The sequence below is a fragment of the Gekko japonicus genome, unplaced genomic scaffold (assembly GCF_001447785.1).
Source record: "Gekko japonicus isolate JY-2015 unplaced genomic scaffold, Gekko_japonicus_V1.1 scaffold473, whole genome shotgun sequence".
Lineage (NCBI taxonomy): Eukaryota > Metazoa > Chordata > Lepidosauria > Squamata > Gekkonidae > Gekko > Gekko japonicus.
The window spans coordinates 827,077-846,641 of NW_015172566.1; the positions used below are offsets into that span (position 1 = coordinate 827,077).

At 46.9% G+C, this 19,565-nt stretch overlaps 1 protein-coding gene across 1 annotated transcript in view; it reads right to left on the bottom strand.

Moving 5' to 3' along the window:
• PLEKHA5 (pleckstrin homology domain containing A5) overlaps window positions 1–19,565 on the bottom strand; it is a 357,622-nt gene that overhangs the window by 122,845 nt on the left and 215,212 nt on the right. The window contains exon 5 of the mRNA XM_015421329.1: window positions 17,833–17,953. Within this exon, the coding sequence (XP_015276815.1) occupies window positions 17,833–17,953 (121 nt within the window). The remainder of the gene's footprint in view (window positions 1–17,832; window positions 17,954–19,565) is intronic.

A 19,565-nucleotide genomic window follows, 5' to 3' on the forward strand; every position in this document is an offset into this window, starting at 1 on the left:
AGCTGGCCAAATGATGGCAGGCTGCAGAAAGTAGGAGGTTAGCCACCTGGCTGAGCCAATGCCAGGTGCAGTGGCCCTGAGTCTCCTGCTCCCCCCCCCCGACCCTTCCTCCTCCCAGTCCCAATCAGTGCTCCGGCTTAGGGCTGCAAGCCGGACTTCTGAGAGGTGGACACAGCAACTCCACAGTGTGTGTGGTGCAAATCTGAAATGGCAGCAGTCCATCTTGCAGGAGGTCCTAATATGGCCTTTGCCAAATTAAGATGTGAAACGGATAGACCAGGGGTGGCCAAACTGTGGCTCGGGAGCCACATGCGGCTCTTTCACACATATTGTGCGGCTCCCGGCAGGCTCCCCATCTATTTGCTTTCTTTGTTTCTTTCTCTCTCTCTTTCTTTCTGTCTCGCTTCCTTCCTTCCTCCCCCTCCCTCATCTATTTGCTTTCTTTCTCTCTCTCCCTTTCTCTCTTTCTTTCCACCTCTTTCATTCTTTCTTTCCACCTTGCTCTCTCTTTATCTCTCTTTGACAAATAAATATCATTAGCAAACAAATAAGAATCATTATAAATATCTGTTTTTACCCCTTTTGTTTTTATTTTTGGCAGTCTCATTTAATCTTAATAAAAAGCGAATTTGCATATTTCTCAATAAAAACGTGTGCGTAATGTAATCAAATCAGTCAATCCTAAAAGAAATCAACCCTGACTGTTCCCTGGAAGGCCAGATAATGAAACTGAAGCTCAAATACTCTGGCCCCCAAATGAGAAGGGAGCACTCACTGGAGAAGACCCTGATGCTGGGAAAGATTGAAGGTCAAAGAAGACGGGGACGGCAAAGGATGAGATGGTTAGACAGTGTCATCGATGCAACGAACATGAAGTTGAGCAAACTTCAGAGGATGGCGGAAGACCGGAGGGCCTGGATCCATCTCCTAAATTTACTATTTCCCCCCCTTTAGCCATCAGGTGGCAGCCAGCCAATGGCAACCCCACAGCGTTTTCAAGGCAAGTGACGTTCAGGCGTGGTTTGCCAATGCCCGCCTCTGCATAGTGACCCTGGTATTTCTTGGTGGCCTCCCATCCAAATATTAACCAGGGATCTCGTGAGATTGGGCTATCCCCGTCAGGGCCTAATTTACTTCATATCTAGTATCAAAACCACAAAATTGGCACGATTTGTAAGGGTTGTCAGTTTCATTCTGCTTTTTTTTTTTGGTATTTTTGCATTTGTGTGTTTGTGTGTGCGTGCTCGTGTCTGGAAGTCGTGACCGCTGGCGACTCCTACTGTGACACAGAGAATGTTCAGAGAGGTGGCTCGATAGCCTGCGTCTGCCTCCCCACCCTGGTATTCTCCGGAAGTCTCCCATCCAAATACTTGCCAGGGTCGGCCCCACACAGCAGTTTCATTCTGCTATTTTTTTCCCCCATTCTGCTATTTGACAACAGCAATTTGCACCTTCAGGACAATAAGACAAGAGTGGACTTGAATACAGTGCCGTGATTCATGACAGCGAGGCATCCGCATGCTCAGGAAAGCAGTACAGGGCCATGTACAATCTTCATCCCATACTATCAGCAGCATCACATTCCGCAATCACATACTAAGAGCCACACAACTGATACAATGCACCTGTCCATTTTCTCTTCGATGTTTGCTAGTTAAGCGCCAATGAAAGAATTCACAGAAAGCGCAGTCTGATTCACAAGCAGGTAACGGTGCTGTCGGAAAGCTTCCGTGAAAGGCACAGAATGGCCACAGCGTCAGATTTCATGCAGGGATTCACCTAAATTAGAAGAAACGCTGGGCGGCGAGAACACGGTTGCTTTTTATCAACCGCATCGCAGAGATGTACAAGAAAGAATATCTAAAAGGTACTAACAAGGTTCAAAGAGCATTTTGTGTTTGATGACGGGAGATATTTCAAAAGAGGGTGGTGAAAAATATAGGCTCGGCTGGTACTGTGTGCCAGAAGCAACCCAGACCTTGGAATAAGCCAGTCAGGTTATTAAGCCTAAAGGAGTCTCTAGACAATGGCCTGTACTGGGAGAGGTTTCAGGGCCTCTGGTGAGCTGCATTTGGTTCCACAGGTGACAACAAGCCATACAGACTTGTCTTAGAGGCTGAAAGGAATACAGCAGTGGTGATATCTTATCCTGAAAAGCACAACAGGAAGGGGTTTTGTGAGGGCATGGTAAAGACCCAATTAGTCTCCTGTGCAAACAAAACTAGAACAAAGCATACAACACTGGACACTGAAAGCCTCTATTCTGTATTTTGCCCAGCCCATAGAGAAGGTGCACAGCTTGGGCCTCATCTCTTACTGTGGGGAGAAGTGAGTGACCAAATCAGAGTTCCCACCATTACATGAACGTGGGACTTCCTTGGTTATTGGGAAATCAAAAGCTTAAGAGGTTCAAATAAATGTTCTGCCATTTGGGAGTTGGATTTATATCCGGTCCTTCAATCAGAGCCTCAGAGCGGCTTACAATCTCCTTCCCTTCCTCTCCCCGCAACAGACACCCTCTGAGGTAGGTGGAGGTGAGACAGCTCTGAGAGAACTGCTCTTGAGAGAACAGCTCTGAGAGAGCTTGTGACTGACCCAAGGTCACCCAGCAGCTGCATGTGGAGGAGTGGGGAATCAAACCCAGATTAGAGCCCGTGGTCCTAACCACTACACCAAAGAGGAGCGAAGAGCGAGTTTAAGGCTGAACTTCTGACTTCCCAGGACCATCAGGAGGAGAAGTGATATCTGAACCGGACCAAAGAAGCAGAATCCCTTTTAGCAAATACGCATGTAATCGACACTTCAGTCCAAGTCATCCCTGCAGAGTAATTTTGGCTTCTGCGCTTCAACCAAGTTGTTAAAGAGAGAGGCGTGACTATTCCGCCACCTGCTCCAGAACTTGTTAAATACTCTGACACATGTTATTAATGCTATCTTTCGACCCGCTTGGTATCCTTAGCTCTTCGTGTCTGATAATGCCACCGGGAAATTTTGTTCTATTCTGTACAATCATTTTTTTATGGCTTCCGCAGGTATTTTTGGTGACATATGGTCAATGAGAGCCTTGATTAGAGATCATGGTCTTGCAAGCATGTCTTCAAGTAAAAGCTACAGGCACGAACACGCCTGCTCCCTTAAGTGCGAAAGGTTAGAAGAGACATGGAGACTCCCTAATGCCGAACACATTAGCTACCGCAAGGGCTCTTACAATTAGGGAATGAATAATAAATGGCCATGACAACCAAACATCTGTTCGGCGCTTGAATATGCACTTGTTCGCTTTCGTGCAAAGAGCAACACAAACCACAAAAGCCAGCCTTTGTAGCTGCGATGCATCTTGCCACTGTTTGTGAACAACCATTATGGTTAATCCAACAGAGCACTGCTAATTCTTGCTTCTCAGCCTATCTAACAGCTAGTAACCCAAAGCGCTCGTCAATTATTCTGTTGTGCCATGCAAATGTCCCTTCCCTCCAAACAAAAATGTCTACTGTGAGAACTTGAAATGCAAACACTGGCTGAGATCCAGCGCTGCGCAAGCAGAAAGGAATGGACACGGTATAGTTCCGCAAGCGCACAATCTTCTAGCTCTTTCCTCCTATATATTATAGTGCCAAGAAACTGGCTGCACAAAGTGGAGTTTTGCTATGAAAATACTGCGTGTGTGGTTTATTTCTGTGTTTTAATGTAGGATTTTATATGTGTGTTGCTATAGTTTAAAATGCAGGATTCTATAGAGTAAGAAAGAGGGGGGGGGGCTGGATGGTTGATTGACATGTGTTATGATTGGATAGTAGCTGTAACCTAGGGGGGTGGAGTTGACTGGGTTTCTGGAAGGGGCCTGTGTGCGTGAGAGAGGAGAGTTGAATGGGTGAAGAGGAGGAATGAGGTGCCATGGAGAGAAAGAGCAACCTCTTCTGTGAGGAAGTCACTAGCCTAAGTGGCAAGCAGTGTTCCTTCTAAGCTGAGTTAGTGTGAGCTAGCTCACAGTTTTTTAGTCTCCAGCTCACACATTTTTGTCTTAGCTCAGGAAGGATGGCTCCAGAGCAAACTAATTTATGCAGTAGCCAAATTGCTTGCTCACAAAGTAGAATTTTTGCTCACAAGACTCCACTGCTTAGAGGGAACATTGGTGGCAAGTGAGGAAAATAAGCCTTTGTGGTAATCTCTATTTAAGGAACTTTAGAGTAACAAGGAGAACTGTACCTATCTGAAACCATTACACTTATGTACCTATCTGAAACCATTATGCGTATGAACTACACTGAAACCATTATGCTGTTATACTTCTAAATAAACTCTATGTTCATGAAAATGTTTTGTTTAAAGGATCCCCTATTACCTCAGAACCACCCCATGTGCTGACCGTTCTGTCATTCTATCAAATACAACTAAGCCTTCCTTTTCTTTGGATTCAACTAAGAAGACTAAGGAGAGAGCCCTTGACAGCAGCGAAAATAAGCAGGAAATGGCAAGGAAGACATGGAGGCTGCATAACACCAGTCTTCTCAGAACACTACAGAGAGGTGCCATCACTGTATGAGACATGAGGGATCTCAGAAAAGAAGCAAAAAGTTACACAACAAGATTTTGCCCATGGGGAAATGCAAGTAGAGACAGAAATATGTTTGACTTTGCACCAGCGGCTACTGAGGTCTTTTTATTTTTTATTTATTTTTCACATTTATATCCCACCCATCCCGTAAACGGGCTCAGGGCGGGTTACAACATTTCCATAAATACAATAAAATCTTAAAAACACACTATCAGCATATAAAATGAGAAGTCGTAGCTTGTCGTAGGGACAGTCCGTCCCATTGATGTTAGTGGGTATGGCTGGTTATCAGTAGGTGGGAGAGAACAAGAGCTCTAAACACAAGAGCTCTGCTTGCACAAGAGCTGTAAACACAAGCTGATCCAATCAATTGTTTTCTGTCTTCTTTAAACATGCATAAGAATTTCTTAATCCAACCAATTGTTTTCTGTCTTCTTTAAACATGCATAAGAATTTCTTAAATCTACATAAGGATGTATACCAGATTTAGACCTTAGAGGGGTAGCAAATACAGTAGAAGACAGAGTCAGAAATCAGGATGATCCTGACAGGCTGGAAAACTGGGCTAAAACAAATAAAATGAATTTTAATGGGAGTCAGTTTGGTGTAGTGGTTAAAAGAGTGGACTCTAATCTGGGAGAACTGGGTTTGATTCCCCATGCCTCCACATGCAGCTGCTAGTGTGACCTTGGGTCAGTCACAAGTTCTCTCAGAGCTGTTCTCTCAAGGGCAGTCCTCAAAGGAGCTCTCTCAGCCCCACTGACCTCACAGGGTGTTTGTTGTGGGATGGGGAAAGGAAAGGGATTGTAAGACGCTCTGAGACTCCTTTGAGTAGTGAAGGGCAGAGTATAAACCCAATCTCTCCTCTCTTTTCTTCGTCTAAATGTAAAGTTCTGCATTTATTTATTTATTTATTATTTTATTATTTTTAATATTTATATCCTGCTCTCCCCAATGGGCTCAGGGCGGTTCACAGAGGCAAGGTAAAACCGAGCCATAATTAAAACATATGATACATAATAAAAACATCCAACATAAAAACAGTGGTGCTCAATCAATTATTAAACATAAGTCCAAGATGGCTCAGCTCAGTTCTTCTCCAGAATCTTCTGACCATTCCCAAGTTCTTCCTCAGGGCCTCGCAACGTCCTCTAGGTGCAATGGGGGTGATGGTATAGTGGAGCGGCGGCTCCTACTCAAAAGCCTGGCGGAAGAGCTCCGTCTTGCAGGCCCAGCGGAACTGCATAAGGTCCCGCAGGGCCCGGATCTCCCCCGGGAGCTCATTCCACCAGGTAGGAGCCGCCACCGAAAAAGCCCTGGCCCTAGTCACAGCTGATTTGGCATCCTTGGGGCCCGGGATGTCCAACAAATTTTGGGGGAACATGTGGGGAAAGGCGGTCCCTCAGGTAGGCTGCATAATTATAAGATGGGAGAGAGTTGTCTTGGCAGTAGTATGTGCAAAAAGGATCTAAGGGTCTTAGCGAACCATACACTGAACATGAGTGTGAGTCCGTCCATGGGGAGGGTGGGATATAAATCCAATAAAATAAAATAAATAAATAAAAAGGCAAATGTTATTTTGGTCTGTATCAACAGAAGTATACCGTTCAGGTCACACAAAGTGATGGTATTGCTTTACTCTGCTCTGATTAGACCTCACCTAGAGTATTGTGTTTTTGGCACAACAATTAAAGAAGGATACAGACAAGCTGGAACATGTCCAGAGGAGGGCAATGAAGATGGTCTGGAGACCAAGTCCTATGAGGAAGGGTTGAAGGAGCTGGGTAAGTTTAGCCTGGGGACGACATGACTGAGAGGTGATATGATAACCATCTTTGGTGCAGAGTTGTTTTCTGTTGCCCCAGAAGGTCGAACCAGAACCAAAGGGTTGAAATTAAATCCGATGAGTTTTTGGCTAAACATCAGAAAGAACTTCCTGACAGTTACAGCAGTCCCTCAGTGGAACAGGCTTCCTCGGGAGGTGGTGAGCTCTCCTTCTTTGGAAGTTTTCAAACAGAGGCTAGATGGCCATCTGACAGCAATGCAGATTCTGTGAACTTAGGCAGATCATGAGGGCAGGAAGTTCTTCGTTCTCGTGGCCTTTTTTACATGTCCTGGGCAGTGTTCCCTCTAAGATGAGTTAGTGTGAGCTAGCTCACAGTTTTTTAGCCTCCGGCTCACACATATTTGTCTCAGCTCAGGAAAGGTGGCTCCAGAGCAAACTAAGCTATGCAGTAGCCAAATCGCTCACTCACAACTTTAATGCCAGTAGCTCACAAAGAAGAATTCTTGCTCACAACACTCCACAGCTTAGAGGGAACATTGGTCCTGGGTAATGCTGACCACTTTTAGGCCAGGCAGCAATTCTTCTCCAGGCCAGTTTGGCTGGGGATCCTGGAGGTTCTTTGCCACCTTCTGGGCATGGGGCAGGGATCAATGTGTGTGTTTGCGGGGGAAGGTATTTGTGAATTTCTAGCCTTGTGTGTGGGGTGGACTAGATGACCCTGGAAGTCCCTTCCAACTCTATGATTCTACGAAATGAACTGTTCCATGTTTCGAGGAAGCTTAACATCATTCAAAAATAACACAGTAGTTCCCCCCCACACACACCCTTAGCGTTCTAAATTTAGCATTTACAAAATCTGAAGCCGTAAGCTCTTTTCCTCAAAAGACGGCTTTCTGCAACGGGAACCGACCCAGCAGTGGTTTGGGAATCTGCAAACAATTATGTGGCTGCGACCGAAGATTCTTTCCATGGCTTAACATCTTCTCGTTGGTTATAGGAAACTACTAGCAATACTGGCAGCGACGGTGGGGAACCGAAGCTGCAGCCTGCCAAAAACAATTTTCCTAAGACCTGGCTTGCATTTTGCTTTCACTGTACTTAACCCACTGATTCGTTTATTGTATCTTTCAGGGCATCGGGAACAGGCAAAGGTTTGAGGAAACCTTGCGAAGACATCTGGAGCAAATAAGCCTCCTTTTGCAGTGTGGGGGGAGAAAAACTGATAAAGGGAGAAAGTTGCACTCTGCCCTGAGCCGTGTGGGGGATAAAAATGTACTGGGTATTATCTGTGTCCAACAAATTTCTTGTACAATGTTTTTTCCCCTGGCCAGATTTCTGCTCTGTAACGTCTGCCCTTTACACCCAGGCACTCTTTATGGGGAATTATCCAACTCCTCATCTAAAAGTTCAGTGCACTTACAACAGGAACATTAAGTGTGACGGAAGGACAAAGGAACCAGAAATGGAAGCTACGCCGACCCGTGTCAAAAAAAGAAGACAACCAGAAGCGTTATCAAAGATGTGTTCTTTCCCCAAAGGATCTGACATAGCCTTAACAAGTCCCATCACTTTCTGTCCCATCACCTTTTACTTCCTGTCTCGCTAGAACAGTGGTCTTCAACTTGGGATTCAAGGAACATGGGACCCACTGAGCCGCAAGAGCAGGATAGGAAGTCCCATGATGGAGAAGGGTGATCCAGAGTTACGATCTTACCAGTGTCAAAAGATCAGGAAGAAGAAGAAGAGGAAGAGGTTGGATTTATACCCCACCCTTCACTACCCAAAGGAGTCTCAGAGCGACTTACAAACTCCTTTCCCTTCCCCTCCCCACAACAGAAACCCTGTGAGGCAGGTGGGGCTGAGAGAGCTCTCTTGAGAACTGCCCTTGAGAGAACAGCTCTGAAAGAACTTGTGACTGACCCAAGGTCACACCAGCAGCTGCATGGGGAATCAAACCCGGCTCTCCCAGATTACAGTCCACTCTCCTGTTGCTTGGCTTTCAATCCTATCTCCAGCTCTTAGTCTACTGCCATGAGAGCCAGTTTGGTGTAGTGGTTAACAGCTGCAGATTCTAATCTGGAAAAACAGGTTTCATTCCCCACTTCTTCTCCACATGAAGCCTGCTGGTTGACCTTGGGCCAGTCACAATTCTCTCAGATCTCTCTCGGCCCCACCTACCTCACAAGGTGCCTGTTGTGGGGAGAGGGAGAAGGGAAAGGCGACTGTAAGCCACTCCTTAAAATATAAAAAACTGGGATATAAAAGCCTACTCTTCTTCTTCTTCAAGTGTACCAAGAAACAGGCCAAGAGTCACAGCCACACAGGAGCTCTCTTCACCACTTCACATCACAGTGGCACAACTCTTTTCAGCATACATGCCAAGATCCACCTGAGTGTCTCAAACCCATGGGATGAAGACCACTGCACTATAGAGTGTGTGCTATGAGTATATACAAGAAACCCATTCCTAAGGAAGAGGAGGAAATATAGGGACTTGGTGACATTTTTACAAAAGAAAAAACATCCCTTACAGATGGTTAGTCCCCAAAGGTACAATCTTCAAATTCATGAATGAAAAAAATCGATTCTGTTGAAAAGGCACAGGAATTTTTGCATCTACACAGTCGTCCATCAGGAGAAGTAGAAGCGAAGAAAGAGGACAGCACTAAAGATAGCGAAGAAGAAGGAGCAGCGGCACCTCCAGACGAGGACTCAGACTCCAAATTAGGGGCAGCTGCCCCAAAGTTACCATTTGAGAAAGCAAAAATTTTAAAAATGAGATGTTATTACACTCTGAAAGCTCTTATAATGCATTATTATAAATAAGTCTTATATTGCTGTTTAAGAAGTCAGAAATAGAGGTGTTTAAAGTTATATTACCAGCACAAATGGAATTTTAGATGACCACATTCAATGAACTTGAATGGAACTATGAACTAAAAGCTAAACTTGTTAAGCAATATGTATGACCACCATCTCTTGGGTTTTTAGTGGGTTTTTCTTTACTTTCTCCCATAGTATGTAGTCCCCTTCCCTAATTTCGTTGCAGTTTTAATCGTTTGTAGTTTATAGAAAATGCAAATTAAAAAAAATCCCCTACAAGGGGCACACACAAAAAAAGAAACCCATTCCTCAGTGAAACAGATAAAAAAAGGTCTGTACACTTGAAAAAGAATTGTAAGACTTGGACCCCACTGCCCATTCTTGAGAATAAAGCTGCCATTTAATGGCAACTTTAAATGGGGGGGGGGGTTGCTTGTTTGTTTTGGATTGGTTGATGGAGAAAATGATCACAAGGCTCCCTACATTGGCTTCTGTGAACTGAGAGAGGCAATCTGTAGGAAGGCAGTCTTTCGATTCCACTTCTAGCCAAGCACACACATGGGGGGGGAGTGAAGGCCACAGGAGGATGCCAGAGGATGTAGTGATGGCCACAGGAATAAACAGCTGTCCTGGGTCCTGGCTCAGCTGAGGCTGACTATTCCTCAGATGAGGAAGAGGCACGGAGCAACCCAGCCCTTCTGGAGTCAGCCCCGAAGTGGAGCCTTTGCCAGTACCTGAGGGAGAAGAGGCCCCAGCATATGCACAGGAGGGACAGCAAGGCGAAGAGCCTGAGGTGCAGTCAGAGGAAGAGCTTGGTCCACAGCCTGGCCCAGCACCCCCAGTCGGAGACACCTCGAGGCCAGAGTCCCCACCTAGCTCTCCTGAATGTCCCAGAGGCAGGGCACGACAGCGTCTGGATGTGCAGGAGAGACGGAGGAGTGCCAGACTTCAGCTGTTGCAAAGGCAACCTGAGGGGCTGTGAGTCTTTGCGGGTTGCCTCCCAGGGAAGGGAGGGTCTGGTTATAAGCAGCCACGCTCACCTGCCTCGGTGCAGATGCAACTGTGCAATCTCGGACCTTGTTCCAGCTGCCAGCCTCCGTTCTTCGCTCCTGAGAACTCTGACTGATCTCCCGGCATTCCAACCCCTGGCACTGTTTTTTTAATTTTTTTAAAAAAATTCTACATAAAACCTACAAAGCTACACACTAACTAAAATTACAGCTATACAACGACCATAAATGATAATAATTGTTATCTTAAGTCAAAGTTTTCTCTTATTCCGGTTAAAAATAAACATTCTATTCTAATGTTTTAATATGCATAAAATTAACATTGTTAACAATGCAAGGTTATATAATGAAACATAAACACTTCTTAAGTTTAAGCTATCTTCTGCCTTTCTTTCCTTTCTTCTTGCTTTTGTCCTCTCGGGGAGGTTTGGGTACTGCCGCTCCCAATTTTGATTCAGATTCTACTTCTGAGCCGCCATCTGTAGATGTTTTGTTGCTTTCCAAGCCATGTGTACTGTCCAGTTCTCCTCCTCCTCCTTCCTCTGTGTTCTTTGTATCTTCTTTGGGGTCCTGATGTCTTTCCAAAAACTGTTTCACTTTAATAAGAGAGTCAATCTTTTCTTTTTTCTTTGAACATCAAGCCTTCGGGTAGTATCCATCGGTAGGTAGTGGAGTTTTTCTGTAAATAGGTGGTTAAATTCTTGTATTGTTTTCTCTTCTTCCTTATCTCAAATGGAATACATTTTAGGATTCTGATGTCTTCTTCTTTAATTTTCAATGTAATCCCAGATGTTGCTTTCAGTATTGCATCTCTTATAGATCTCTTAGAGAATCTGAAGTATATTTCACCAGGCAGGTTTTTTTTCTGAATAAATTCTGAATATGTCCGATAGATCATATCTATTTCACTTTGTAGTACTTCTGCCTTAATGCCTGTCACTGATGCAAGCGCTTCACTAAGCATTTCTTTCAGATTTCTCAGATTTATCTTCTGGTACACCTTGAAACCTCAACACGTATGAAGATTTTTCCATTTGTAGCTGCAAAAGTTGAGTTTTATCTGCAGATCTTTCTTTTTCCACAACTTCCAATCTTTGATCAATTACTTTGGTCTTGTTTTCCATGACTTCTGTTTTTTTACTGGATTCTTTTAGCTGTTTTTGTAAAGACTCCAAGGTCTTGCTGATGTTAGTCATCTGTGCCACCAGAGGTCGCCATGCAGTATCCAGCATGCCTGCAAAGTGAAAGTTCACTTCCGGTTCGGAAACTGGACGTGTTGAGCTGGCAGTTCCTTGTTGAATCTTCACTTTCGCCGTCATCTTTTATAAAAGTTCACTTAAGTCTTTAGAAGTTAATTCACTCTAACATATTTACTGTCTGGCATTATACTGGTTGAAATCAGGCTATCCGCTCATGTGCCGCCGCTTTCTGCCCCCTAACGCTTTTAAATCTTATTTGCCGTTTTCAAGGGTTGGGTAGCTTCCCCCCCTCTGCTTTTTCTTGGGGGCACCCGGGCTTGCATCTTACTCACGTTCCACTTCGTCAGGTAAGAGAAAATCTTTTTGTTTTCACCCGGTCAGTTGCTCGCTGGTCCAGTGTGCTCATCTCATGGCCAGAATGGTACCGCGGCAGCAGGGACCTATCGGCTTCGGCCTTGGGAGAGGCACCCCCAGTGCCCCAGGCTGAGAACCCCCTTCAGGGGCTCTGGGGGGAGTCTGGAGCCAGCCAGCCTCCCTCCCTGCTGCTGCGTCTTGGGCCGCTCTCTCCAGAGCTTCGGAGGAGCACGCCCGCCATCAACACGCTGAAACTGGAAGCACCCCTGGCACTGTTTCTCGGCTTGGTTTGGCCTTTGCACCTAGCTTAAGTAAACTGTGTTCGTGGCAACCAGCCAGAGCCAGCACAACAGCCTTAAAAGGGGATTAGACACACTCATGGGGGGACAAGTCTATCCAGGGCTACTAGCTGTGGTGACTGAGGGGAACCTCCACATTCAGAGGCAATTGACCTCTGAATCCCAGAGCCAGGAGGCAACATCAGGGGAAGGCCTCGGCCTCTACGGCCTGTTGTTGGCCCTCCAGAGGAACTGGTTGGCCACTGTGTGTGACAGGACGCTGGACTAGATGGACCACTGGTCTGATCTAGCAGGGCTCTTCTTATGTTCTTGTATCCTGCCACAGTACACAAGGCCTCAGTTTATGTTACCAGGGGCAAGTGGAGATAAAGGCCACATCTGCCTGCCCAGTACGCAATATGGTCTCCTTCCCCTTCTGGGCCATTTGAAATCTAATTTCTCACTTCATTGTCTACTTGGAGAAAAGTTCTCTACCAACTCAAAAGCTCCCCTAGAGGCAGAACTCAAATTATGCAGAAAAGGTTCTTTTTATTGGGGGGGGGGGAATTATTGAAATCAAAAAGGTTCTTTTTATTTGTGGGGGGAATTACTGAAATCAACAAGACTCACTTCAACTTCCTTTAGTTTTAGCCACTCCCACAGGTCTTGCTAAGCCACACCCCCAAGCTCTGTGGCTACAGGATGTTATACAAATTATTCATACAGAATTTGAAGAAAAGTAGGACGATGTTTACCTGCAGTGAACACTCACTTCAACTTGGCCCTCACTAGGCATGTGAAGGGTAGGGTTCTGAAGGGGGGGGACAACAGTATTGGGCTCACCCAATAGGAAAGGGGCATCTACTAGGATTGCCGGCTCCAGGTTGGGAAATACCTGGAGATTTTGGGGGTAGTGACTGAGGAGGGCGGAGTTTGGGGAGGGGAGGGACCTCAGCAAGGTACAATGTCATACAGCTCACCCTCCATTTCCTCCAGGGGAGCTGATCTTGTGGCCCTTTCTTACGCGCCCAGGGAAATGCTGATCACCACTTTGGGGTCAGGAAGCAATTTTTCTCCAGGCCAGTTTGGCTGGAGATCCTGGAGGGTTTTTTTGTCATCTTCTGGATGCGGAACAGAGGACGCTGGGTGTGTGTGTGTGGGGGGGGAGGTATTTGTGAATTTCCTGCATTGCGCAGGGGGTTGGACTTGATGACCCTGGAGGTCCCCTCCAACTCTATGATTCTATGATTTGTCATCTAGAGGTTAGCTGTAATACTGGGAGATCTCCAGGCCCCACCTGGAGGTTGGCAACCCTGGGCATCGCATGAGCAACTGAGCAAATGGCCTTGTTAGCTGCCCTGAGCCTGCTTCAGCAGGGAGGGTGGGGCACAAATTAAATAAATAAATAATTTTTTTGCGGGGAGGGCGGGGTATAAATTTGATAATAAATATAAAATAAATAAAATAAAATAAACTGCGGAAGGCACAGGATGGCAATAACACCTAGTGGAGTATTCCTTCCACTGATCAAACACCCATCGGCCCATAAAATTTCTCTGGACCCACCTGTCTCCTCTCCACACTGCGACAAAACAACATTCGCCGAGGCCTCATCTTATGCTGGGCTCCAGCCAACCCTCCTGTGGCTCCCTTACAGACAGAGTGGAATTTTCAGGAATTGGTGCGTTGCCTTCATTCCCCCATTCTGGAGCTTTACCAAACGAAAGGGACCGGCTGGGCCAAGGCATTTTTCCTTTACTTCCCTCCACCAGCGGGGCCTCCAGCCCAAATACACAGAATCCTGTCCTCTGTGTGGCTTTTAATGACCGTCTAAGTTGGAAACACACACCCCGGCCCCAAATCCTTTTTCTGCTAGCGCTTGATAACGTCCGGAGATTAACAGAGCATTGCAGATTTAGAAACCAGACTGCCCTACTGAGCCAGGCTCATGGGCAGAGAAACACAGTGTCTTCTTGAATATAGGTGGGGAGAAACCATGTTCTCCCCCCCCCTTTGAGCCTTTTAAAACTGGAGCTAAGGGACCCATCACAAGGAGCAGGAAAAGTGGGGGGGGGGGGCCTTCCCTCTGTAATAAAAACCCTGCCTGGGGAAGTCCCAGGTAGTTCAGAAAGCGGCCGAAGAAAGAAAGCAGAGATACTAACAGAAAATGAACTTTTGACAAAAAAAATCGGAATTGCAGAAATGGAAGGGCAGAAGTTAACGAAACTTACGAAATAGCTGGACACTATTTTATGACTGGGTGGAAAGAAACCTCAAAGACCAAGAACAATGAATAAGCATAATATAAATTTGGAGAAACTCCGATTTGAACGATAGAGAATTAGACTCTTATCAGGAAACATAACAGAATATGTCAGCGATGAAGTGATACTAACCTTAGCAATTATACAAAGAAACAGAACTGGAAACAAAGAATTAAGACTGAAAATGTGTAACAGCTGTTACACAAATGTGATAAAATTTTCCTTTATGTCACATCCCACACCTTGTACCCTTCTCACCCTTATATTTTTTCTCCCATAATATATTAAAACCCAATAAAAATTTAAAAAAAGAAAGCGGCCAAATGGTCTACAGTGGCATCCAGTCAATAGAATAGATTTATAGTCCAGTGCCACCTTTAGGACCTACAAAGGTTTATTCAAGGTACGAGCTTTCGTGTCCACAGACACTTGATCAGATATGATAAAGTATCTGATAAAGTGTGCATGCACACGAAAGTCCATACCTTGAATAAACCTTTGTTGGTCTTAAAGGTGCTACGGGACTCTAAATTTGTTCTACTGCTTCAGACCAACACGGCTGACCAACGGGATCGATCCAGTCCATAGCGTAGGTAGACGAAGAAAGAATTCCTGTATTAAAAGATGTCTTGGTCATGAAAGGAGATCTGATCCTAGCTGCTGGGTGTTCATATAGACGTATGGGGCAGAGGTCCATCGCTGGCTATTAGCCACAAGGTATAGGTAGGAACTCTCAGGCTGGGGCAAGGGATGCTCTGTATTCTTGGTGCGGGGGGGGGGGCAACAGTGGGAGGGCTTCTAATGTCCTGGCCCCACTGGTGGACCTCCTGATGGCACCTGGTATTTCTGGCCACTGTGTGACACAGAGTGTTGGACTGGATGGGCCTTTGGCCTGATCCAACATTGGCGTCTCTTATGTTCTTATGTTCCGTGTTTTAACCCCATAATTGACACTGCCAGCCCCCGCTCCTCTGCTGGGCCACTTCTGTGTTGTTTGCACTGGCCAGGTAGCCAAGGGGGTTTCCCACTGTGGCTGGTCAGACTAGGGTTGCCAGGTCTTACCTTCATCCCAGCGGGGGGCTCCAGGCCGGCCCCGGGACTGTTCTGGAACATGCACAGCGCGTGCCCCGTGATGACGTCACCCGGAAGTGACGTCATTGTGCTGGGCACGTCGTTTGGGGGATGCTCGAGTATTCAGGTAAAGACTCTACAGTCACCATAGAGCTTTTACCCGAATACTAGAGCATCCCCTGAACAGCGTGCCCCATGTAATGACATCACCTCCGGGTGACATCATTGCGCCGGGCATGTTTGGCACACTGGGACTCTTGGGGCGGCGGGGCAACCCCAGCTGGCCGGCGGCGGATTGGGGGCCCAAAACCGGGGAAGACCTCACCCACATTGGGGGATTGGCAATTCTAGGTCAGACTCATCACCAGCTGGCCCCACAATGACTCAACTCTTCCTCTAGTGGGAGTCGGGGGTACCTCAACACCTTCGGCGTGAAGATATTAAATGGCATCCTTCGCCATTAAAGACAGACAGATATATATATATATATATATATGAGAGAGAGAATGCAAGAAGAATGTAGTAACAACCAATGCTCCCTCTAAGCTGTGGAGTCTTGTGAGCAAATATTCTAATTTGTGAGCTACTGGCATTAAAGTTGTGAGTGAGCGATTTGGCTACTGCATAGATTAGTTTGCTCTGGAGCCCTCCTTCCTGAGCGAAGACAAAAATGTGTGAGCTGGAGGCTAAAAAACCGAGCTAGCTCCCACTAGCTCAGCTTAGAGGGAACACTGGTAACAACCATTTATTTTGATGGGCATTCTTGGGTAGTCTTAACGTTGTCAGCTTTGGGGAGTCTCTGTTTCTTCAGCTGTGAGATGTGCATGTGCACATGTAGACGCGCACCCTCCCATGCAAGTTACGAAGTAGATCCAAGTTTTGTTCCTAGCCGGAACACCAAAGCCTTCGAAGTCCACTTCCTCTTCCTCCCAAGTCCCCATCAGCTTCAAACTGCCTCAAACCTATCTTATTAACCAGAGACTTGCAGGATCTTCCATGGCAAGCATGCAGCACGGCAGTGAGGTCGAAAGACATCATGCATCTCCTGGGAGAGGAAGCCGCAGTCCTTGGTCTCCTCTTCCGCTGCGGTGGAAGAAAAGGAGCTTTGCACTGAAATTCAGAGACATGGAAACCAGTGTTCCCTCTAAGCTGAGTTAATGTGAGCCAGCTCACAGTTTTTTAGCCTCCGGCTCACACATTTTCGTCTTCGCTCAAGAGGGGGGGCTCCAGAGCAAACTGATTTATGCTGTAGCCAAATGGCTCGCTCACCACTTTAATGCAAGGAGCTCACAAAGTCGAATTTTTGCTCACAAGACTGCACATCTTAGAGGGAACATTGAAACCGCTCCAAGAAGTCACACGTGTCTTCTAATCTATCCTATTGGAATTAACGCGCTGATCTTGCTCAGGAAAAGGCGCTTGGTTCGAGAGGACCAGCAGTACGTGGCTTGCTGTCAGCTAAAAATAAGTACTAGTCATTCCCATCTAGCAGTCTTCAGACACGAGAGGGACTCTCTCCAGGTGCCAGCATCTCGGAAAGTAAGAGAAGCAGTCCCAAGAGAATGGACACGGGGAGGCTATGCCCTTGCTTTGAGAGGGAGGGAGAGAGAGAGAGAGAGAGAGACAGAGACAGAGAGAAGAAAAAAGTGGGAGCTGTCAAGTTGTCAGATACCTCAGGCGTGAACTCACTTGGTGACCCGAATGGCAGGAGTGCAGTTTGATCCTGGTTTAAAGAGAAGAGGGGGCTGGACAAGTTTGGCAGGTGCTTTGCGGCCCCTATGATTTTAGGAAGTATATAACATTGTGATCACAGAGTCTCCCCTGCCAGGTGAGTAAATAACATCGGGCTGTTCAAGGGATGTTTGGATAGTAATTCTCAGACGCTTCAGTTGCAAACTAAAAGTCACCTAGGGTTCCCAACAGTGCTCCCTCTAAACTGAGTTGGTGTGAGCCGGCTCACAGGTTTTTTAGTCTCCGGCTCACGCATTTTCGTCTTCGCTCATGAAGGACGTCTGCAGAGCAAGCTGATTTAGGCAGCAGGCAAATGGCTCGCTCACAACTTTAATGCCAGTAGCTCGCAAAGTAGAATTTTTGCTCATAAGACTCCACCGCTTAGAGGGATTGTTGGTTGCCAACCTCTGGGGAGTGGCTGGAGATTGCCTGGCGTTACAAGCGACCTTCGGGAGACAGAGATCAGTTCCCCGGGAGAAAATGGCCGCTCTGGAGGGTGGACTCTATGGCATTATACCCAATCGAAGCCCCTCCCCTCCCCAAACCCCGCCCTCTTCAGGCTCCACCCCCAAAATCTCCGGGTGTTTCCCAACCCGGAGCTGGCAACCCTAAAAATCACAGAGCAGAAGGTGTTTCTTTTGTTCCTAAAATGAGACGATTCCCTAAAAACGTCTACGTAATCATGTTGCGGCTCCACGTTGCTCTGAGAAGCTGAACAATTTGGCTCTAATAAATAATGTATGCTGGATATAACAACTTACTCTGCCCAGAGGACTCATCGGGTGTGCAGAATAATCAGACGTCAAATTGTAGTGCGCGGCTTCGCTGATCATGTTTACCGGCCGGTCCTTCTTTTCTTCGGACGACATCGTGGCCGCTGTCCTGAAAACAGAATGCGCAATGAGACCCAGACCTGCCGTGTTTGCAGGAGGCCATGCAAAAGCGTCCCCAGCGGCTCTGAAAACGAAGGATGACTGTGCTGCTTTCCCAGGTGCCCAGCGAGCATTCCACTCGGATGCCGCAGTCAAAGTCCATAGACATTTCAAGCAAGACAATCCGGAGGGGGGGGACCCCATCTGTTAACAGAACTGTCGACAGGTCAGGCCTTTAAAAATATAGCACCACTTTAATCCAGCCAGTTGTATATATGGAGTTAGACCTGCCTAGATTTCTGCAGGTATTGGGGGGGGGATTTTTGCCAATACCCCTTCCTGAGGCAATCCAAAGCGTACCCCTCCATGTAGCTGCAGGAGGATAAGGAACCCCAAGAAATACTTGGGGGGCTGGAGATCTTCAGTGCAGGTGAGTCATGGGAAATAGCCCCCCCCATCTAATTAGGATCCAAGTCTTGGAACTAGGGTGGCCAGTCCCCAGGTCCGGGCAGGGGTCCCCCCGCTTTTGGGGGCTCCAATCTGTCCCTGGCCAGTTGGCCAGCAGGGGAAGCCCTGCCCCCAAGTCCCGCCCCCAAGACCAACCACCCGCCCGGCCACCCCTCTCCCTCCCCTCCTGCCAGATTTGAAGAAGAAGAAGAGGAGGAGATTGGATTTATACTCCACCCTTCACAGTTTATAAACTCCTTTCCCTTCCCCACCCCACAACAGACACCCTGTGAGGTAGGTGGGGCTGAGGGAGCTCTGACAGAAACTGCTCTTTCAAGAACAGCTCTGACAGAGACTGCTCTTTCAAGAACAGCTCGGACAGAACTATGGCTTGCCCAAGGTCATCCAGCAGCTGCAAGTGGAGGAGTGGGGAACCAAACCCGGTTCTCCCAGATTAGAGTCCGTGCACTTAACAACTACACCAAACTGGCCCTCAGCTTCAGCTGATCGTCGGGGAGCACATGGCCCACCGATCAGCTGGAAGGCCCTTTAAATCTAGCAGAAGGGAGGGAGGGTGCGTCCTCACCCACCTCAAAACACCCTCCAAATCCACCTGCTGAAGCGAGGAGGGGATCTGGCAACTCTACATGGAACTCCAGTTACCCAGCTTTTTAAATTTCTTTTTCAACACAACGGCCTCTCTTTTAAAACTCTCTCTCGTTTCAGAACTACTCTGCTGGCAGGCCTGTGGGGTTGACAAAGAAGGAAAAGGCAGAGTTGCATGCATGAGTCTGGCACGCATACCTGTCTGGATCCCAGTCCACATCTGCAGACAAGAATGCTACACAAAAACCTGCACAAGCTGGAATAAAACAACCACTCTAGCAGTCACTGAGGCTCTATCGGCTAACTCAGTTGCACGGAATACTTTTGTACTACAGAAAGTTGAAATACACAAGACAATCATGTCGCTTAAAACACAGCAAAGTATCAGTAATGCGCGCAATGAAGGGTTCGGGTAAACCCAACAAAGCAGGGGAAAACAATGTTGTTCAGTCGCACAGTCGAGTCCGACTCTTTGCGACCCCATGGACCAGCTCCCGCCAGGCCCTCCTGTCTTCCGCTGTCCTCTGAAGTTGGCTCAATTTCATGTTCGTTGCATCGATGACACTGTC